Source organism: Ascaphus truei, chromosome 10 (assembly GCF_040206685.1).
Source record: "Ascaphus truei isolate aAscTru1 chromosome 10, aAscTru1.hap1, whole genome shotgun sequence".
NCBI lineage: Eukaryota > Metazoa > Chordata > Amphibia > Anura > Ascaphidae > Ascaphus > Ascaphus truei.
In genome coordinates, this window is record NC_134492.1 from 34317792 (window position 1) to 34341475 (window position 23684).

Here is a 23684-nt window from a genome sequence, read left to right on the forward strand (position 1 = left end):
TTGCATGTCATCATATTATCATTTATCTCTAAGCCAGCCCCCCTAAGGGGTGTATTACTCATTTTGAAATGTACAAAAATGTGATCCAAGCAATATGTTTTCAGAGGCCTGAGTTCCTTGTTGGAATTCTTTTCTCTCAATTGTGCCTTGGTACAGATAAACTCACCTGTTACTTTGAACCCTTGACTCATTGATTTTATTTCTACGCTTTAACACTTTCCTCTTTGGCATTGTGTTAACACACACCTGAATGCTCCAGACCAGCAAACTGCTAAAACTTCGGGTTTTATAGATGTGGTCACACTTGCTGATGATCAATTAATCAAGGGCATTGGATTAGCAGCACCTGTCTGCTACTTAGCATCTTAATCATATGGAAGCAGTAAGGGTGTACTTAGTTTTTCACACATGGCTACTCCATTTTGGCTTTATTTTTGTTAAATAAATCATGACACAGTGTAATATGTCATGTGTTGTTGTTCATCTGAGGTTGTATTTACCTAATTTTTAGACCTGCTAAGGAACAGACGATTGTTATGATGTCCTGATATGTTAAACCATAGAATTCAAAGAGGGTGTACTTCCTTTTTCACACAACTGTACATTTGGTAGTTTTACCTGTAAGTGTATTGGTGACTCATAAAACCTGGTGTAATGGGCTGCGGAACGGTTTCAGAACCACATATCTAGTGCAATGGAAGACTTGCAAAGAAAAAAATAAATAAGTGTGTCTATGCTCAGGACAGCTACTGCTAGTTAATGGATCATTAGGCAATATAATGCTTTAATTCCATTTCCCATAAACTGTTTCCGATTTTGAAAACAAGTGCCAAGTTGATTTATTTTTTTAAACAAACGAAATGCTAAAAACGCAATTTCCCCGGCACCATCAAATTTTGGGGGAAAATCCACCCATCTCTACTCACTTGTTTATTACATACAGACACAGCACACATCAAAGTACCAGATCTTGCAATAGTCTGTTTCTGGTCACTACTTTCAGCTATGTTTACCATTATAACTCTGTGCCCAGGACGTACTTGAAAACGAGATAACTCTCAATGTATTACTTCATGCTGGATATCGTCTTGCCGCACTATTCTAATAAAGTCTTACTCCAGACATTATAGTATAATAAACGGTTTTATTTGCAGGTTACAAACGCACAACATTTCGGGGATCTCCCTTCACCAGGTGCAATATTTACACCTGAGGAAGGGAGATAATAATAATAATTGCAGGTTCCTGTATAGCGCTGCTAGTTTTAGGTAGTAAATTATATATATTAAAATCGTTCCTCACAGCTTCAGCACATGTGGTGCAGTCTTCAATTGAGCCACCTGTGCTGAAGCAAAGATAACCTTAGGCTGCGTCCCCGCTAGCGCTGAGCGGGCGGCGCTTGGCGAGGTGACTTGCATATTGTATGTCTTTATTTATATAGCGCCATTAATGTACATAGCGCTTCACAGTAGTAATACATGTGGTAATAAAATAAATATCAGATAATATAAATAACAGATCATGGGAATAAGTGCTTTAGACATAAAAGTAACATTAAGTAAGAGGAGTCCCTGCCCCGAGGAGCTTACAGTCTAATTGGTATGTAGGGAGAACGTACAGAGACAGTAGGAGGGAGTTCTGGTAAGTGCGTCTGCAGGGAGCCAAGCTTTATGTATCATGTGTTCAGAATATCCACAGTGCTATTCATATTCTTCTTTAAGCAAGTGTCTTAAGGTGGGTCTTAAAGGTGGATAGAGAGGGTACAAATCGGGTACTGAGGGGAAGGGCATTCCAGAGGTGTGGGGCAGTCAGTGAAAAAGGTTTAAGGCGGGAGAGGGCTTTAGATACAAAGGGGGTAGAAAGAAGACATCCTTGAGAAGAACGCAAGAGTCTGGATGGTGCATAACGAGAAATTAGGGCTGAGATGTAAGGAGGGGCAGAAGATATAAATATATATATAAATATATATGCAAGTCCTCGCTCACGCGATACATGCGCATGCACACACACTCACCGGCGCTCTGTGCTTAGATAAACAAAAATTGTTATACTCTCTAGCGCGCTCAGCTTCCCCTGCATCATCTCCAAGCATGAGCAAGCTCTGCGCCAGCGGGGACAAAGCCTTAGAGGCAATCCAAGCAGCTTTATATTATTTTTTTTAAAGGTTATCTTTGCTTCAGCACAGGTGGCTCAATTGAAGACTGCACCACATGTGCTGAAGCTGTGATATCCTTAATATCAGACCTGTTGGGGAGGGCTTGAGGACTGGAGTTGAGCACCGCTGATCTAGAATACTGGAGACTTCCTCTGTCACAGGCTAGAGAATGGATATATGGAAGCAGACCTTGTTGGTGGGTCATAATTTGGAATAAGGGTCGTAAGGCTCAGTACGACGAGGTTGAAACAGCAGGAACAATTTTAATCGTTCTAGATAAAAACAATACAATATAAAAATAGAATATAAATACTTACCGGTTTGGTTATATGTGAAATTAGCGGCACTGTTGACGTTGTGTTACTTCCCGGTTTAATTACGACCGGAGGAGCATTGGCTTGCGATATGATAGGTCCGGGTATTTTCACCCAATAGATTTTATATTTTTCAACCACCGTAGCTCTGAAAACACAATAATTATTGTTTACACCATGCAAGGGGATTGGGAGCTTCCGGAATAAGAGGTGTAGGCATCAAGAAACATCTCTGCATCTTTAAACTTGGACTCAATCTCTGAAGATGGGTTAACAGTCCTCTCCAGCACCAAGGTAAACAGTGGAAGAAGCAAGTTTAATGTGATGTAGCAGGTGTGGCCAACTCCAGTACTCAAGGGCCACCAACGGAGTATTAAATACTATAATAATAATAATAAATTACTTGGTTATTTAGTTAAACCCTTTGGCCAAAGAGCCTGCATACCAACGTCAAGGTATAAACAAAATTAATGCAGGTCCTACACTACACTGTGAACCCTTCCCTTTACCTCTGTATGAGGGGAAAGAACCATAGTAGATCCTGTTCTTGCAGCAAAGGGAAAAGACCGCCCAAAAGGTGAGGAGGGAGCTCGGGGGGGGGGGGGGGGGGGAGGTGCCAGGTGTCCCCTACCTCTATACAACTGTTGCCAGTCAGAAATTGGATTAACACACATTCCCAGCTAGCTCAAACTCCTACACCCACCACATCATGAATATATATTTATGTCAAAAAGAGTGCTACTGAGTGTGGCAAATTACAACAAAAGACAGGGGTGCCCAATGCTACATACAATTGAAAAAACATATATGGTAATAAGTATAAAGTTTAAATACTTCAATAATAATAACTTGGTTATTTAGTTAAATCCTTTTATACAAAGAAAGCTTTAGGAAGTGACATTATGCTCACTTACAGGAACTGCACATGTTGTGGGCTATTGCTGGGAGCTACCCAATCAAACTCCACTTGTGTCTTTCTGGACTTACTGGTGTGACTCACAGCCGAGTTCTGCAACAAGAAGCCTTCAGTTAGCACATGGAGAGATACCTCTTGGATTGCACAGTACATTTGCCTCATCTCTGAAACCCATTTACATTAGATTGCAACCTAGTGTACCGATTCAAAGGACCAGTGTGAACTAATGGCATTGGTGGAATTAACATTAGGTGTTCGATAGCATTTTTGCATTCAACTTTGGAAAGTCTGAAACTGTCCCTTTCATTTCAGTTACAATGAGTTCTATGAACAGAGTGAAAGGAGTGACGATTGTCACACCAGAGAAGCTAATATATCATTTGTAAAGGGAATGTACTGTAAGAAAGGAGGACAATAAGAACGCAACAAAAAGCCATAAAACCTTCAGGTTACGATCTTAATATAATATTTGTTCTAATATGGCACTGATGGTGTATGCAGCACTGTGCTCAGGAATTTGCAGGCACACTGAGCCACTGCTCCACAGAGCTTGTTGTCAAATTTCAGTGGCTGAGGCACAGGGAGAGAAAGTGACTTGCCCAAGGTCACATGGAGGAGACAGGCTCCAAATTCAACACCCATTAATCACCCACGCAGGTCGGTATCAGGATACACCTTCAAGAAGGATTTGACGACTACTACTACGTAACATAGCGCCACAAGGGATTTAGACATGGGTAATTGGTCTTGCCTCACAAAATTATTTTTCCAGGAATCCCCATTTCACTGCCAAGGACAGCTGTTACTTAAAGGGGCAAATAAAATGTTCACATTTTTGCAACAACATTTTTTTTTAAAACCAGGATTTGCATGTCAGTGTTTGGTGTACCCTAGCAAGTCATAACGTATATAAAAAGTTGAATTTTTTTTTTTTTTATTGCTGTTGATCCCATGAATTGGTGTTTTCTAATATTTGGGGGATTTGCTGATGCAGAGAATAGATAACAAACACAAATCTGGTAACTAAACAGATGTGCCCAATCCAGGTCACGTGTTCAGTGGTTTGCTGCTTCTTGGAACCTACATCTACGCCATCCAACGTAGAAGACGTATGGTAAACAAACTGGTTTAAGTCCGTACCTGAACTCTTCCGCATGTCAGGAGCTGGGAAATCTCATCATCGATTAATGAAAAAGAGCCCACAGCATTGCCCTCCAAATTCTCCAAGTCACGTGCTTGCAAGAAAAATCCATCAAACCGGGGTCCATGCAGAGTTACTAGAAATGTGAAGAAAACCTATGTCAACCCAAGGATCAATAAAGAAGATTCACTGTACCTCACTTCCACCTGTAACTAACTAAATACCGTGGTCGATATTATGAGAACACATCGTGGAAAATAGTCCATAGCATATGTAACACTGGTATAGCGCAGGAAAGCTTTACGACGTTGAGCGAGATAAACCAACCTATAGGAAAGTCCCACCTGTCTAAATCTCCAATTCTCATAAGAGGGTGTTGAAGGTTGGCTATGTGGTTCAAAACAGCAGACCTCTAATCTGTGTAATTACAGTAACAACATCTTAAAAACTGATGCATTTTTGTGGAAGAAGCCCACTTTCAGATGAAAAAAGGCACGTTCTTAATACTGGAAAAGAAAATGCATTATTATTTTGTTAATAATTTGCCATCGTCATTCTAAATCACACAGAAAGTAGTTTGGGTCAATGAAAGGATTTGATATCACTACAGAAGCAGAAAGGTAGGAATTCCGCCAGCTTCGGCAAATCTGCAGTGTAGATAATGCTCAACTATTATGTATTTATTTCGCATGGAGCTCAATATACACAATGGGGAAAACCACATATTCATTAGTTTGTCCTTCCCAAAATGGTTTTGAATAAGTTTACCTTTATCTTAAGTGACATTAAAGTATTTCCTGTTCGTGTGGACTTTTACGTTAAAATGGGACAAATCTTAATTGACCCTTTAATTAAATTCATTGAAAGGGTCTCCTTATACAGACATATGATTACATAAGGATACTATTCTGCTGCTCTGATTCAATTCTAAATTAGGTAGAGTTCAACCAGTCGTTTCCATTAACTAAATAATATTAGAGGCTTTGGTACCTTTTATTGGGCCAACCTGAAAATGGCCAACTCCTTTTCACACATGAGCTGGTTATGCCATAATGTTATCACACTTGAATAGGTCTATCTGACCCGGGAAGCTCATGTGCATCATTTTAAGGCTGGTTTGCATTATTGAAGAACACAAAACAGCGATCCAACATTGTTTGTTTTACATTAGAACAAAGAGTATTCATCCGTGCATATGCTTAGTGTGCTCTTATCCAGACCAGTGTTTGTCAACATTTTGGGGGGTAAGAAACCCTATAATTAGACTGTCAAATTCGGCTGAACCCCAACCCTCTCTAATAGCACGTCTGAGATCAGATGCTGTAATGAGAATGGAGTTTTGGTGTATTTCTGATGGCCTAGGTGTGTATTAGTTTAACTTTTTGTCTCTTACTAAAATGTCTGAAAATTAGTTGCTCTTGCGTTGAACAGATGCTGCTGTTGAAAATAACTTATGAGAAGCACCAGTCGATCTGGCGCCTAACTTCCCTAGCTGGCCCCTTGGCTGGCTGGCTGAATATATTTCCGGATGTGTTTGTCCGGCACACAGGATTAACAGGGCTTCAAGGAGGTGTGCTCAGCTCTGCGTGCGGACAAATGTGATCACAGCAATATATTTACCAGACATTCCATTTCTCCGAAATGGTGGGGGTCCCCTTGTTGACATTGTGTGGTATCCCGATTGCCATAAGATGCTGAATATCCCCGAAGCCAAGTGACCAATAAATTGTATTTACTAATAACCAGTGTTGGTATTATTCATGTGTGTACTCATGGCTGCAATCAACAATCCGAATCAATCTCTCGAATAAGTATTTTCTTGTCAGAACAGATGCATAAGAAGAAACCCCAACCCTCTCTAATAGTGTGTGAGATCAGATGCATTGTAAGGAACCCCAACCCTCTCTAATAGTGTGTGAGATCAGATGCACTGTAAGGAACCCCAACCCTCTCTAATAGCGCGTCTGAGATCTAATGCATTGTGAGGAACCAATTTTCTCATTTTCCCTTTAGGGATGCCTGGGGAACCCCTCTTGAAAAAACACTATCAAACCATTGAGTGGATGCTTAGGATTTCCAATTCTTAGTTCTCCTGTGTTACCTTTGATGCGATCTCCAGGCTTAAATACAGTTTTGTCCACTGTGATATTGTGATTGGGATCAGACTGAGGGTCGTGCCGATGTTCTGGCTCCATACTGCTGCAAGCACGAGATACTTTTCCATTTCCATAGCCAGCTACCGGTGCAAGACTGCAGGAAATAAGGCAAATGACAAAAGCAGCTGCCGGAGGAGTCATCTACGAGTAAAAAAAAAAAAAAAAAGTTTAATTTTGCAGTTATGGTTATAGATAAATATAAAAAACTTGAACTTTTAATACTTCCCTGTGATACTCTATCAGTGTATCCTACTGTTGGGTACAATGATGCACAATTTTAAATACGGCGAGTACACTTGACATCCACTTCCCATGGACGGGCCGTAGAGAGGCATATTTACCAAAATGTGCTGGAAGGTGTCGAATGCAGCAGCATGGCTTATGCCTCGTCCATAGTGCAAGATATGGAGCGAGCTACATAGCTCGCGCTACAAACGTATGTATTCCAAAGCGCATGGCCATAGTGAGCGCGAGCTTGCCCAAGAGCCGAGGAGACAAACTTTTTTGCTATTTCAGTGAGACAGCCTGGTCATGTGAGCGGCTTACAGCCAATGATAATTTTGTAAGCTATTCTGCCTGGATACTGTTCAAATGATTTTGTCAGTTGAGTTGTGCTTGCTGTGAGAATATGGACAACTATTGAAAAATTTCTTTCTGAGGTTTACAAACGTGAACCGTAATAAGGTTATTGCAAGAGGTCTTTCTCCCCCCCCCAACAAAAAAACGCAACAGCAAGAAATAATATATCCTGTGTATATCCAGTATGCAACACTACAGCATGCCCTTGAGCTCCCCTTCAGTAAGGAACACAGCCCTGAAGGGAAAAACGAAACAGACACCTCAGATCTGTGCCTTTTCTGCCCGAGTGTGGCCGCTCCGCAATTCCTTGTCAGGTGTTTGGCACATAAATTCCTATTCAAAGCCTGTGCCCATTCACCACCTGCTACATACAACAAATCCTACATACAACAGAACTGGATACACACCTTAGATCTGCCATAGAGAGTAGACTAGCTGCTCTACTCTGTGGAAAAGTATTATTTCAATAATCTAAGGAAAGGGGCAACGCTCCACAAAAGGTGTGTCATTCTTCTAAGTACACACAGGGTCTGTCGCTGCACCGGGCCCCAGGTTCTTTCCCACAACATTTAAAGTGGTTGCCTGGGGAGACCACGGGACCTCAGTAAGCTCCAGGATCTTCTCCCTGGGACATCGCCATGACAACGCAAAAATCACATGACGCCATGGAGAAGGTAAGAGACCCTGTGCTCTCTCTCTTCCCCTCCTCCCCCGACTCCTGCTACCATGTGATGTCCTATGATACTGCATCATGAGGACATCACGACACAAGGGCAGGCAAGAGGCCCCACGTATTATATGACTCCTTCAAGGTGACGCATCGCAGTAGATGCCGGCTCCGGAGCAGGCCCCGCCAAACTCTCTGCACCGAGCCCCCCAAAACTCCCAACCTGCCCAAGTACACCGGCAGAGTGGAAACCTACACGCAACAGGTTATACTGTAATCTGCCTAAGGCCGTGACTACAGTGCCGGGCGGCGGCGGCGGCGCCTAATTCCAGCAATTTGATTGGTTCAAGGGCCGTCACGTGACGGCCCTTGAAAAATCAAATTTTGCCGGCTACCAGTTTTCGCTTAGTTGCGCGCACGCGGCAGCGCTTTTGTTTTCGGGCGACGTCGCGTCGCCGGCACTATAAGCACGGCCTAAGGCTGCGCTTATAGTGCTGGCGACAGCGGCGCTGATGTCACGCTACGGTCGCTGGAAAAATCAAATTGAAGTGACTTCCAGTGATCGCAACCAATTCGTTGCGTCGCTCCTACTATAAGCGCACGTGACTGCTTCAATACATTTGTTTTGAAGCGACATTGCGTCGCCGGCACAGTAAGCGCAGCCTAAAATCTTTCACCAGGGCTCTTCCACAGGGGCAGATCAGAAAACGTGGGAGTAGAAGGGCCACAGATTTATGAAAACGTCAATTCTAGATATAATTTAAAAAAAAAATTGTAATGTAAGGCTGCGTCCATAGCAGGGGAAGCCGCACTGAGCCGTGCGGACGCTCCGCGCTGAGCCCCTGCATCCTCCATGAGGATGTCTTTAGAGGGGGCTCACGTGAGCGTCCGCAGGCGCGCGGACGAGTTGGATTTTTCAGCCGACAGCCAAGCTGTTTTTCAGTGCGCTGTCGGCTGAAACCATCCAATTAGCGCGAAGCAGCGTCAACGTCACGGCGCCGTGATGTCGGTGCGTTGCGGGTGATTGGTCCAGCGACATCACTGCCCCGCCTCCGGATCGCGCCCACTGGCTCGTCTGCATGTGCATGAAATCCTGATTCCAACATTTTTCAAGCACGTATAACATCTGTGCCGTATATATTTACCCTGCCGCAACTTATGAGTAAACTTTAGAGTCAAAACTTGTACTTTGCTCCAGCTAATTTCATACTAGTTGCTTAAGCAGTTGAGCTCCAGGGGGCCACATTAAGGATGTTCGCGGGTTGCATTTAGCCCGTTGGCCACCAGTCGAGCCTTTATTTATTTATAAAAATTTTTACCAGGAAGTAATACATTGAGTTACCTCTCGTTTTCAAGTAAGTCCTGGGCATAGTTAATATGACAAATAATAAATGGTTACAAATACAGTTACATAAATGAACAGGGTATACATTATATACAAGACATTGCATGCACAGTTAGAGAAGATGTATATTATAGGCTTATGTAACAGTTACAGACCAGATTAAAATGTGAGACAGCCTTAGGCTGCGTCCAGAGAGATGGGAGCAGTGCTGAACCGCGCTGACGCTGAGGCTCGCCTGCTGAAGCCTGTGCGATTTCATGCACATGCAGGCGGGCCAGCGGGCGCGATCGGGAGGCGGGGCAGTGACGTCGCTGGGCCAATCGCCCGCGACGCACTGACGTCACGGCGCCGTGACGTTGACGCTGCTTCTCGCTGATTGGAGGTTTTCAGCCGACAGCGCGCTGAAAAACTGCTTGGCTGTCGGCTGAAAAATCCAACTCCTCAGCACGCCTGCGGACGCTCGCGCGAGCCCCCTCTAAAGACATCCTCATTGAGGATGCCGGGGCTCAGCGCGGAGCGTCCTCACGGCGGCTTCCCCCGCTATCGACGTGGCCTTAGTTTTGAAAGAACTTAAACTGGTGGTGGATGTGAGTACGTTGTTCCAGTTTTGGGGTGCACAGTAAGAGGAGTGGCCGGATACTTTGTTGAGCCTTGGGAGTCCACACCAGCTACATTTTTGTATGTTTTGGGTACTTCAAAATATATATATATATTAAAAAAAAAAAAAGGTAATATTAAAGCAGCAGTGTGCACGGATCACCATTTCAGGTATTTTATTTACTTTAATAGATATCTCCTTTCCAAAGCCGCTTTTATTGTTCTAATCTGTACCAGTGATAAGTGTTTGAGATAGGAAGTGACTGGGAGATTGCTGCTTTAAAAAAAAGGGGGAAACAACATTCTCTGAAGTCAGTTGATTTTCTCTTTAATAAACCACAGGCAAATAAGGAGAGCAGTGATCCTAGCGCCACCTTGCACCAGCACACGGTGACCCCTCCCCCCCCCCCCCCCCCCATGGGAGCTGTCTGACCGGTATGAAGGCTGTATGCATGACACGCCCCCAGTGACAGGCCTGTGCTGCTGCCTCTCATTAAGCGTGACACACGTGTTCCCGGGGCCCCCTGCGCTCCCCGCTACATACCGTGCACCGAACTGCACATGAGCAGCAGCAGCTCCACCTCGTGCAGCGGGTATTTGCGTCACTACACGTCTCACAGTCACACCGTTGATAGGAGGGGCGGGATCATCAATTTAAACTCGCCGCCGATTGGACAACTTTCGCTCTGGGCGTGTCTCCGAACTTTTTACTCGACGCTTTTAACCCGCACAAACAGGAATGGGCAGGGAGCGCTGTGACGTCATGTCAGAGGCTGCTGCTGATTGGACGCTGACTGTGCCCCTGTTGAACAAGAACACACCGTGTTATTAGAAGACGGTGAATACAAATCAAATTCTGCAGCATCATTATTATAACTCAGGCTGGGGAACTAGATGATGAAATAAATTTCTGTTGTCAATTTCTTTAAATTTCTTCTATGGAACCACTAAGTGATTTCACTTGGCAATATAGCAATATATTGTATGATTATGCAGATCCTCCTCGTAGAGTTTAAATAAAACTAACAAATAGTACAAGTAAGGCCATTAAGAAAATGTGGAATCTTAAGCAGCTGACTTGCTACCTTAAAAACACGCCCAAAGTAAACTATTTCAAGCCAAGAGCTGTGAGTACCCTATGGAAACTTCCTGTGTTATAGAAATAACCCAACCTTTAAAAGGGGTACCCGTTCGGGTTGTTCTTGGGTGGAAACCCTCACTGGCTCAAAAGTTATTAGAGAATACATTTCTGCCAAATTGCTTTAGCAGGAAGTATTTCATATAGTAAAAGGAGTACATAAGTCTGTGATGATACCAACAGATCCTATGCAAACACTACAACAGGGCAGTTTCAGGGTTAGAGATGTCATTTTTTTATGGGAGACTTTTTAAAACGAATATTTGCGCAGCGGACAAAGCAGAAAAAAGGTACAATAACTAGTTTGACTAAAAGTAGTTCCGAAAAAACAAATAGGAAGAACAGTCCGGGTGCCTGAGCTTTCAGCAGCCAACAGACTGGACGCAGTGATTTACGACACTGTTTTTGCGTTTCTGTAGTTGCATCGAGAGGAGGGAGCGCGAGGCCCCCGCAGGCGCGGCCTAACGCCGCTGCCTTGCCCTGATTTATAAACGCCACCTTTAGCTGTTACCTAACCAACGTCTCGTTAAATCTCTGCGTTAACTGTAACAGACCTTTGTGACTATGCGTTGTTAGTGTTAACACTTCTTCATATCATTAATGTCCTTTATGGCTGAAAACAGCACTTAACGCAGTGTTATTGAGCTTTGAAGACTCCTTTGGTAACTTTTAATCATACTTAAACTTAAATTAGCGTGGATCTGGGCCACAGTTTGTAGTCTCGTGACTTGTAACACGACAGTGTGACACATTACCCGATTGATACAACTCACATTCAAGGTTGCCACCTCTCCGGGTTTGACCTGCAGACTCCGGGTTTTGGGCACTTACCGCCGGGCTTAGCCCGTCAATCTCCGGGTGGTAGCGGTGGCATCTCCGGCATTCTCCTGCAATTCCGCCTTCAACTGCAATGAACATGGCTTTAATGTGCCGCGTTGCCATGACAACTGAATGCTACGTGACACCGTGTAGCGTCATATATGTCCCGTTGTCATGGTAACGCGGCATCATGTGACGCCGCGCAGCCATGTTCACTGCAGTTGGAGGGGGAGTTGCTGGAGGAAGCCGGGAGACACCGCACCAAGTAAGGGAATTTTATTTACATTTTTCTCCGGGTTGGATTCAGCAGAAGGTGGCAACCCTGCTCACATTAAATCAAAATTATGTGGGTTTTTTAAAATTAATATATATCAAATATTAGTTTTTAAATGGCTATACGGTGAAATTACTACATTTCGTTAATGCATATAATTAAACATCCGTACTGCGTCATGATTTTCTTAAATCTCCAGTGTCTGTTACCTTCCAGACACTTAGGCCCAAATCCACAGAGCTCTTTTATTGCTTTATGTGCCAAACGAGATCTTCAAAGCTTACCAACCCAGTGTTAAGTGCTATTCAGCCATATTGGGTCTTGCGTTAGGTACAACGCAAGGCCTTTAGACTTCAGTGCTAATGATGCGAGAGACAGGAAGGAGAGAGAGCCCTGTGGATCTCAGCCTTCATTTTTCAAACGCTTATATCTCCTGTATGAAGCATTGCATTTTACAATTAAAAACAGCATTAGAAATGGAAAGAAAATGTCTATTAAAGCAGCAATACTACACCACCCCCTTCTTTTTTCCCTCTGTAAAGCATGTGACAATGTATAATTCCACATTCTTACCTAAACTGGCAATCGTTTGGTGCTCCTGTTATAAATCCTGATTGTGTGCCTAACATAATGGCCACTGTCATGGGAGACCAGGAACTTTTAACACCTTTTATATACAGGCAGTCCTCGTTTTACAACGCTTCGCTTTACAACGAATGGCTTATCCAACGCTATGCAATCATACCTATATTCATTTTTACAACGCCAAAATGGCTTATCCAACGCTCTTACGACGCTTTGCAACGTTGTGTATGTGTGTATATATATACACATTCACATAAACAACGTTGCAAAGCGTCGTAAGAGCTTATATATATAATATTATACTATATAATATTATATAATATATTATTTATTATGTTATATATATAATACAGTATATACACTATATAATTTATGTGTGTGCTGCATATCTTATTGCCGGCATAAAATATTTGGTGTATTTTAGTGTTAAAAATGCCTTCAGGAACAGAACCTTTCATTTAAACAGTGTTCCTATGGGAAAACGTGTTTCGCTTTACAACGCCATTTTGAGTAACGCATTGTGTCGGATAACCGAGGACTGCCTGTATTTGTACCGGGATCATGCATTACGCAAAACAAGGTAGTAGAAACAAAAATGTAGTTTATTTTTGTAAACCCACATACAAGAAGAATAATTAAACAATATACAGGTAAAAGTACACTTACCGGTGGTCTGGGGAAAAAATCTAGGCTTTCCTAGGTGCAAGGCGCCCACTTGGGTAAGCTTACCCTGACCGGTATATACCCCCCGCTCTCCTGGTCCTCTTTTTGGCTTCAATTCCTAGCCGCGACGTTCGATTTGTAGAACTTGGCCGTAAAAAACGGGACTAAGGCTAAGGCCCCGCTCCCTCAGTCAGCGCGCCCGCACTGCAGACAGGCGGGGCGCTGACAGACACAGACCGTGATATGCGGTCTGTAGGGAGCCGGGAGCCGGAGCGGGAGGGGTCGTGAGTGGGAGGGAGGGGGCGGAAGTGGGAGGGAGGGGGCAGAAGTGGAAGGGAGCGGGGCGGGATCTGATTGCGGTGCCGTCCACCCCCCCACACACATACACACACACACACACACACATACACACACACTTTAACCTGCAGCTCCTTCCCTGCTCCCCGCCCAAGGCGCTTCCCATCTAGCTCCTTCCCTCCCCTCCTCCCCATTGGCTGACTCGCGTACCATGTGACGCGTCACCGCACGGGAACACAATTATCTGGTATTCCCTGCTGGCTGACGCGTCACAGTACGAAGTCAGTTTACAGTGAGGAGGGACTGGGACCGGATCTTGAGGCTAAACAGCAACAGTGAGTTGCGCTCACGCGGCCGCCCGCCCGCAGCGGGTCCCAGCCCTAAGTCTCTGCTAGGCAGACTTTCCTAGCTTCAAAACAAAGCCGGTTGCTCTGCTATTTGCAACAGAGCAACTTTGAAAAGCCCGCCTTAGCTTCATCGACACAAGTCACTGGATGGTCTGGTTCTCTGCCTCGGCTATCTCCTTACATACACTCTGCCAAGCTATCCTTAGCATGGAGGTAGGAGGAGCGACCAATCAGAGCGTTCAGGACGCCTCCTTTGGTTATTACCAACGCATGTCATAGTTAACGCTGTGCTGTTTACGGTGGAATACATGCCTTATCATCATGGTGTTGACAATCAAAGATACAGCGTTACTATTAGTAGTAAAATAGATTAACAAGTAAGTCCCCTTTGGGGACATAATGGAATGCACTCACCCATTTAACATCTCTGCCATTTTTAAATTGTTTATTCAAGATTGAAAACCAGAATATATATATATATATATATATATATATATATATATATATATATATATATATATATATATATATATATATACACATACATATATATACACATACATATATATAGCAACTGTAAATATTACTGTATATTCATTTGCATGTCTTAGACAGGTTTGCAACCCTGTCTTTCCCCATTGTCACCCAGCATCCAGCGCTTCCACTGCAGCAAGGGATTCTGGGAAATGACATGCAAATGAGCACTATATATATATATATATATATATATATATATTCACATAATATGTTAGCTAGGAACTTACTACGACCTGGGACTGGGAAACAATGGACCAGCAGTTCCGAGACCGAGTTATCAGGCCTGAGATGACTTTTGAAAAAGTAAAACTATAATAAGGCAAATTGTATAAAATCATTAATAGGATTGCCAGAAATCTCTTTTAAAATACTGTCAGATTAAGTGACTCTGGCTCTTTGTTTTCTGAATGACTCAGAGTCTCAATGTTTTTGTGATTAGGAGGTCGGATCAGTGGTTTTAGCACAAGTCAGTAAATCATTAAATATCCCAGAACGTTTGTTATAAGGTCAGCTCAGATGCGAGTGAAATTGAATTACTATAGAACAGATTGTATAAAAGTTACAGAAAAAGCAGGCAAAGCACTCACAGGACCTTAACCCACGGGTTCTCAACTCAAGACCCCCCCAACCGGTCAGGTTTTCAGGATATCCCTGTTTCAGCACAGGTGGCTCAATCACTCCCTGCTTCAGCACAGGTGGCTCAATCTTCGACTGAGCCACCTGTACTGAAGCATGGATATCCTTAAAACCTGACCTGTTGGGGGGTCTTGAGCAGGACCGGCTTGTGTTTCTGCGGGGCTCGGTGCAGGGGTTTTCCCGGGGCTTCTTACCTGGTCCTCCTCAAACATCGTGGCGCCATGTAGCGTCATGTTGTCATGGCAACATGACTCCATGAAGACGGGACGCTGTAGAAGGAGATGCAGCCTAACCAGATAAGAGATACTTACAGAGGCGCCACGATCTTCCCCGACAATCAGTTTAATTGTTGTGGGGAAGAGTGCTGGGCCTCTGTAAGCACGGGGCTTGGTGCAGGGGCACCGATGGAACCTCCATCAAGCCGGCCCTAGTCTGGAGGACTGGAGACAGGGTTGCCATCACTCCCGGTTTCAGCCAGAGACAATGGGTTTTGACCACGTATCTCCGGGCTATGGGTTTACCTAGTAAACCTCCGGGTGGTGGCAACCCTGGGCGTGTGGGCGGTGGTGGCAGCAATGTCTCCCGGCATCTTCCACCTGCAAATACTTGCAATATGGCTGCACGGCGGCAGATGGAGCTGCGTTGCCATGCAAACGGGAAAGCCACGTGACAGCGTCATGTGACACACCTTGCCATGACGAGACACTACGACGTCATACGGCACCACATTGTCATGGCAACTTGACACAGCGACAATTCCTGTTGTCATGGCAACGTGCCGTCATTTGACGCCCCGTGCAGCCATATTGAAGTGAGTTGCGGGGGGGGGGGATGGAAGATGCCGGGAGAAAGCCAGGAGGTAAGTGCTTTATTTAAAAAATAAAAATCTCCGTGTGGGCCTTCAGTCGAAGGTGGCAACCCTGCCTTGAGTGGAGAACCCCTGCCTTAACCCTTTCAGCAGAGATGTGCAAATGTCTTCAAGAGCGCTTCATTAAATGCTTGTGTGCGTTTTCAGGACATTATCGTTTGTTTTGTGAAACTTTCGCAGGTGTTGAAAATGAGCTGAATGTTGCCCTTTTTTTTACAAGAATTTTGTCAGAAAGAAGAAGTCCTTATTTGGCCAAATGGCAGTACAGGGCACATTGGCACTTATTCTATAAACCGCGATAGCGATGATCCGTTGCGGCTCTATCGCACGGAAAACATCATTGATGTCAATAGGGCTTTCTGTGCGGTCGCACCAGTATAGGAGATGCATGCAGAGGGGACAACATGAGACAGTTTGGGGGAAAAGCAATGTAGGCTTTTATTCAGTCAAAATGCCACAAACAAAACATAGGCTTTTTCCTCAGCCCAGATGCCGCAAAAACAGGGTAACATAAAAATAGCGTATGTTCAGCAAGGGAGCAACAATAACAAGCACGCCTAGCTCCTATCTGGAGCGCTGATTACAATGGTTAGTCCCTAACTATAGATTGGAGGGCTAAGCCCATTACCAACTAGAACAACCAAAGTCATTGGCAGGTTGTTTACCTTCTAGGCTCCCGGCTTCCTCCTGGCTGGGGTAGGGTGGGGAATGCCTAAATAAAGCATGGTCCCTGTAACAGGGGAGTAATCCCTGTTCAAGTAATGTGCCTTTAATCTAGCAGTGTGGTGGTTAACTGCTGGTAGTCAATTAATAAACACCACCTGCCTGATCTAGATTGCTTACAAAAGCCTGTCTGTTGAGACAGGAAGTGACTCCTTAGCTCACTTGTGGGCTGAACTTTGGAGACAGAGCAGTGTTCTTGAGTCTCCCAGGATCTGAGACTGACCAAGAGAACACAGATCTCTGGAGCTGACCAGTCTTGAGCTCTGCCACAAGATACAGCAGAGCTGATTTCAAGACACAGGGAAAACTACTACACCTGAAGCTGAACCAGTAACTGAGAAGATTTTCCCTCCAAGAAACAGATAAGACTTTCATTATTAAGAGACTGCTTATATCTGCTTATTTCATGCTATATGTTTTGGGGCTGCGAGACATGCTTGACTTAGGGAGTTGTGAATTAATTGCATGGTATTTTCACTAGAGATACTCCCAAGTGAATAGAAGCTTTGTTCCCCCCCCCCCCCCTGTGTTTGGATGATTTCCTGATGAAAAGGAAAAGGCACAATAAAGCCTTATTATAATTTCACCTTATAAAAGTCTCCAATTGTGTACCTCTGTGAATGTCCGTCTACATATGGTGTCCGAAGTGAGATGAGAGGTGTCTTTGTAGTTAAAAAGGACCGGAGATTTTTATGTGAAATTTTTTGTTATGCTTTTTGCCTACAAACAGTCTGAGCAACTTAGAAAAAAAACCTCATGCAGCAGAGATCAGAGTTAAAGGGATATACACCACTGAAACTTGCAAAACCACAGATGGACTCTTTGCCCCAATCCCAAGAGGAGAGAGACTGTTGAAGTAGCTAAACCTTATTTTGCCTATCACAAAGTGTAATATGGTCATTGAAATAGGGGTTTTGCCTTCCAGCCATAGTCAGGGTTCAAGAAGTGAGTCAGCCCTTAAAAAGGGATAGGTGTTTGTTGTTTTCAAACGTTTCGCTGAAGCAGTGAATACAGATGGTGACCCACGAGTGGTACAAATAAAGGTTGCCACACCGCATAGGGCTACCAGCTGGGAATGGAGTATATGCAGAAAAGTGTGAAAATTGATACAAGACTGTGCTGAAGCAGGGGAATTTTTAGCAAACAAATGCTGAGTGTAAAATTGCCCTATAGGGGAAAAAGGTTTTTCAAAGCCAATTGCTGAATGTTGAGTCACCCTGCCGGGAATGAAAGAAATAGTCCACTGCAAAGAATGTTTTTTTTTCCGCAAGTAAAAAAGTCTGCCTATATATATCTTGGGAACAAAAACAGACACCCAAAGTGTAAAGTGTGAATGCCATAATACCCAAAGATGAGACTGAAAATTACTGAACTCAGGCAGAAAACCAAATTCTGTTGCTGAAGCGGAGAGATTGCACCTAGCAAGTAAATGGTGTAGCAAGTAAATGGTGTAAAGCAAACAGAAGTTTTTTCCTAGCAACTACACATTCAGCATACCTAATGAGAGTTTATACCTAGCAAGTAAGTGGTGTAAAGCAAATAGACTTTTTTACCTAGCAACTGCACATCTTGTATACCTGATGAGAGAAAATGCATGCACAGTACTGCTGATATTGTAAAACTTATCCAAGAAAGAAAATTCTACAGAGATGCCTGTGAGAGCTACGAACTCTAAAAAAATTATGCCCACCTGTAAAACTACCACAATTGGGGGTTCTAGCAAATACAGTGGCAACAGCTGCAATAGCGCCTCCTGAGGTCAGGAAGAAAATTACACCTGATAGCCTAAAAATGGAGGACAAGATGCAGCGTTCCTGTAATGAACCCTACCCCACGGAAGAGTGGCCCTCCAGTCCAATAAAGAGGAAGACCTCTCTCACGGGGAACCCGAACCTAGTCACACCCACAAAACACCCCAAGAATGGTGGGGGTGCCTGAACTCAGCACGAACAGAAAAGACCGCTCCCTTTGATGACGAATATGATCAGCAGGCGACAGAGCGGGAGCAGCAGATCACCCAATATTTCTGTCAGCTAAAGCAACTGCAAGAAAAGCCTGGCGTATATAATGAAGCTGCTAAAGTATCAAATAAAGAAGGAGACCCCAGTATTCCGGATGGGACGGAGTCACCCAAAACAAAAAAGCGGAAAAAGAAAAGCGGTTCTTCACTTACCGTGGAAGGAACAGACACGTCCGCAGATCCTGTGGAGAAAAAGGGGGGCCGAGTTGCCCTGCAGCCTAGGGAAAATGGAGAATTCGTCCCGCGGTTAACCGAATATCCAGAGGGCCCAAGGCAGAAGTCGTGTACCCCAAAGAAGTGTCTGTCTGGTGCCAACAGTGAGGAACCCTCAACCAACCATCCCAGGGAGGTGGAGCCGGAACCAGTGAGTGACGATCCCTTGACCAGCCCTGAAGATGCCCTGAAAAATGCCAGGCATGACTGTGATATGCTCCGTGAACAATTGAAACAAAAGGAAGATGGTTACACAGAGCTACAGAAAAATAACGTGAGGCTACAAAAAGATGTGCTCACAATTTACTCTTTAGCCAGGACAGAATTGGACGATCTCAAGACTGAGCTAGATACTGCAAAGGCTACTATTTCCGCCATGGATGAAAAGCAGAGCCAATGTGATAAAATGGTGGCTACGCTAAAGCGGAAGTATGAGGAGGCACTGAAGCAGATGACAGTCTTCCAGCAAGAGGTTCACACTCTTCCCATAGAGCTGAATGCCTCACAACAGGAGTTCAACAGTGTCCAGATAGAGGTAGACGTATCTCAGAAAGAGGTTCAGACACTCCGCAGAGCACTGGATGCCTCACATCAGGAGACCAACAGCTGCCGCACAGACCTGGAAGTTTCCAGAAAGGAACTACACAGTCTCCCTGAGGAGCTGGACATTGCTAAAGAAACTATTGGTAATCTTGATACAGATCTCAAAGTCTCTCAGAAGGAGCTTCAGACCCTCAACGTAAAGAAGGAATTCTCATGCCAGGAGATTGTCATTCTCAAAGCAGATGTGCGTAAATGGAAGGAGGACTGCAAAGAGGCCCTAAAGAATACAGAGACTGAAAAAAGAGAACATTTAAGATTACAAAGAAAAAACGTAAAAAACTCACAGAAGAAAATTTTAATTTGACAAACGACGTCAAGGAAAAAAATGAAAAGCTGCACGAGCTTAAAGAAATAAATAGACTTTTGGAAGGTGAGAAGTTTGAAGCAGAGCACCGACTGCAGAACCAACTGCAAGGTCTGCGTACGCACCTCGAGAAAGCAGAGGAGAAGCAGCGAACTCTGCAGGATGACAATCTGCAGGCTGTTAAAGAAATTCAATTGCTGCAGGAACGTCTGATGACCCAGTATGTCCCTGCAAAGCAGCATGAGAAACTGAAGGCTACCCTGAGCATCACCAAAGCAACGCTAAAAGCCAAGCTTAGAACCCAGGTGATGCGGCACAAAAGGGAGCACAAGAAGGTCCAGAAATTGAAACAAGTAACTGTGGCCCAAGCAAAGAAGTTCATAGTGCTTCACAATGCAATAAAAATGTCGAGGCAAGCTCAGAGAAAGCAAAGCAATGCAGATAAATTCCCTGAGAAGAGACTTGCAAGACGCACTCAAAAAACAGGGATCTCTCGCGGATGAGATTACAGTCCTACAAGGACAAGTATTGACCCTGGCTAAGCGTCAGTATCCCACAGCCTCAAAAACCCATGAAGACAAGGGTACAATGAGAGCTGGGAATACCGCTCATCTGAAAGACAAGGTTGCAAAATTTGAACCACCTAAACAAGCACTAGCAAAACCTTCAGCCACCCAGCAGGCAACAAAAGAAGGTACACGTGCTGAATCAAAACCAGAAGAATCCTTAGCTGATGAAGCTGAAAAGATGGGACATTCTCTGGAAGTGGGTGTGGAATTGCAACTTAATCTAAAAGGGGCTGATCTAGCAACTCCATTGAGTGGGAAAAGGGCAGAGCGACAGCTTCAAGAGCGGAAAACTCAAAGGGCTGTTTTTAAACTCTCTGCAACTGCTGCCATACAGTATGCCTACAATAAGACGAGCACCCGATGCGAGGGAAATCTCATGACCGCGCATGTAGAAAAAAGACTATACTTCGAGAAAGTCCTCCTCGAGCGACTGAGGGGTGCTGATCTCAAACACCTTCAGGAGGAGACACGAATAAACTGGAGAAAGGGCTCTAATCCCAACAGGACTGAGGGTTCTCTTCCTCCATCCACTCTCATTCAAGTCACTGAGATATCTAGAATGAGAGTGGAAGGATGGGCTTTGGCCGTGGCAAGCCCGAGCTTCCCACAAACAGGGGAGGTATGTAACAGGGGAGTAATCCCTGTTCAAGTAATGTGCCTTTAATCTAGCAGTGTGGTAGTTAACTGCTGGTAGTCAATTAATAAACACCACCTGCCTGATCTAGATTGCTTACAAAAGCCTGTCTGTTGAGACAGGAAGTGACTCCTTAGCTCACTTGTGGGCTGAACTTTGGAGACAGAGCAGTGTTCTTGAGTCTCCCAGGAGAGACTGACCAAGAGAACACAGATCTCTGGAGCTGACCATGTCTTGAGCTCTGCCACAAGATACAGCAGAGCTGATTTCAAGACACAGGGAAAACTACTACACCTGAAGCTGAACCAGGAACTGAGAAGATTTTCCCTCCAAGAAACAGATAAGACTTTCATTATTAAGAGACTGCTTATATCTGCTTATTTCATGCTATATGTTTTGGGGCTGCGAGACATGCTTGAGTTGTGAATTAATTGCATGGTATTTTCACTAGAGATACTCCCAAGTGAATTGAAGCTTTGTTCCCCCCCCCCCTGTGTTTTGATGATTTCCTGATGAAAAGGAAAAGGCACAATAAAGCCTTATTATAATTTCACCTTATAAAAGTCTCTAATTGTGTACCTCTGTGAACGTCCGTCTACAGTCCCTCTACAGCAGTCCAGGGTGCGTACCTTCCTGGATAAGAGGGCTCCCAAAGTGCTGTGATCCAGGCTGTTAAACTCATGAGTTCCGTGAAAGCTGGTCAATTACCTAAACCAGCATTCAGGCTGGATTAACCAGCTCCCCTCCAAATTTAGTAGCTACACGTTTTGCCTGTCAAGCTATTAGACAGGGAAACCACCCTGTCACAGGCAGATTGAAGCTATTATACTTTGCAGAATAAGTGCCATTAACTTTGAATGCGCTGCATAGATTGGTGGCTCTACAGAAATAAAAATATACATTTCAAGTGTGACAAAGGTTTGTAGATTGGGTTACATCAAGTTATACATTGTCTAACGACAAAGAGCTTATGAGGCTAAAGTGATGATGTATCATACTCATTATACTGTGCTGTGCAATATATTCATTTTATTCGTGGAGGTTTTATTGTCCCCAGAGGATTCGAATGCATAACAGCAAACAATTTTCATTGGCACTAAAGTTTTTATTTTATTTTTCAAAAAGGAGTGAAATACCAACCACAGAGATAACACAAGGTTACATTGTGATACTTAGAATTGACTTGTTTGGTAATAAATTAGACAGTCTGGTAACCAGTCACCAGACTCAATTGTGGCGCCCGAGTTCTGCACGGTCTCCCGACTGACAAAACCTTCCATGAAAGAGCAGGCCCAGGTAGCAAGTCGACTTATCAGTGCTTCCTTAGAAAGATTCAATACACCTTAAAGTAAAAGTTGTATTTATTTACACCATGTTCAAAATGTAATATTTTGCCGGTTTCCTGAATTCAAACATTTAAGCGACTTATGTTTGTTTATATGTTTGACTAATTACTGTAAAAAAAATTATATATATATATATATATATATATCTTTACCGGAACAAATAAGTATTGGTGCACCATATCTCCTCCTTAAATCCCTCTCTGTCAGGATCCGTGATCCGCTCGCTGCACTCGGCACTTACCCCAACCCGTTATCGGGTCCCCCACTCCATCCGTAGTCCATGACACTTTTCTCCCTTCTCGTGGGACCAGCCGCCATGCTAGGCGCACACGCGCGGATATTAATACCACTCTCTCTGGTCTCGCCTCCAGACTCCGCCCACACGGTGACGTCTTCAGTGTGCAGCGCACACGAGCCGTGTCATCTATCCTCTTAAGGGATCCTTCCCACACCTGTCTCCTGCACCCTACCACGGTCAGTCTTACTGACGCGCCTCCTCCTGTCTGCTACCTATTTGGTCCCTCTCTCCTATATATGCCCAGCCGGCCCACTGGCAAATCGGCTGAGAATAAACCTTTGGATGTTGCGAAGTGTTCACTGCTACCCTTACCTCCCCAGTCTTGTCTTGCACTCCGGTTCCTAGCACAATCGTGTTATTGAATAAAGAACCGTTTTCTTCAACCTCCACGAGTGCCCGATGCCTTTCATAAATTACTGTACCATCAATGGACAAAACCGAAACAATAATTCACATAAAGACATTGAATACGGATTGTGAAACACCCTCAAAGCTTTTGTTTACCATGGAAGTAAAAAAAAAAACCAAACAAACAAAAAAACACAATATAATCAATGAAACATGCCGCTGTCCTTAATTAAGTTTCGTCTAATCAGATGACTGACTCATTCCCTGGAAGCGGCTTTGTTGGGACATGTTAATGATGTACAATTATTCATTTTCAGAGAGAAAATTACACGTTAAAAAAAGGTTAATTCGAAACAGAACTGTATCTAATGAGTACTTTCAAATGATTGCAGGTGTTATTAAAAATAGCCATTAATTAGGGACAGTTGTCCCTTTTAAAATTGATTAGCAAAAATGCTCCATGTGTTTGAATTATTATGTAACCCCCTGTTACTTCACCTCAGACTATAGAACCTGTCACTGAGGTGGGGGCCTGAGTCCTGTAGACAAATGATTCATTTACATTTTCAATTAAGAACCAACTATTTAAATC

The 23684-nt window shown here is 43.9% G+C and overlaps 1 protein-coding gene across 4 annotated transcripts in view; it reads right to left on the reverse strand.

Moving 5' to 3' along the window:
- Window positions 1-23684, reverse strand: part of FRRS1 (ferric chelate reductase 1) — a 49678-nt gene that overhangs the window by 20499 nt on the left and 5495 nt on the right. For 2 of the 4 annotated variants that reach the window (XR_012804083.1, XM_075616490.1), the window contains exons 2-6: window positions 10415-10672; window positions 6628-6823; window positions 4526-4662; window positions 3384-3478; window positions 2473-2617 (exon numbers count right to left, since the gene is read on the reverse strand). Coding sequence is in view for 3 of the 4 variants with exons in the window: in XM_075616490.1 (XP_075472605.1) it covers window positions 2473-2617; window positions 3384-3478; window positions 4526-4662; window positions 6628-6823 (573 nt within the window). In the remaining variant the exon portion in view is untranslated. Of the gene's footprint in view, window positions 1-2472; window positions 2618-3383; window positions 3479-4525; window positions 4663-6627; window positions 6824-10414; window positions 10673-23056; window positions 23137-23684 lie in introns of those variants that run through there. The other 2 variants (XM_075616491.1, XM_075616492.1) reach the window with 2 other exon arrangements.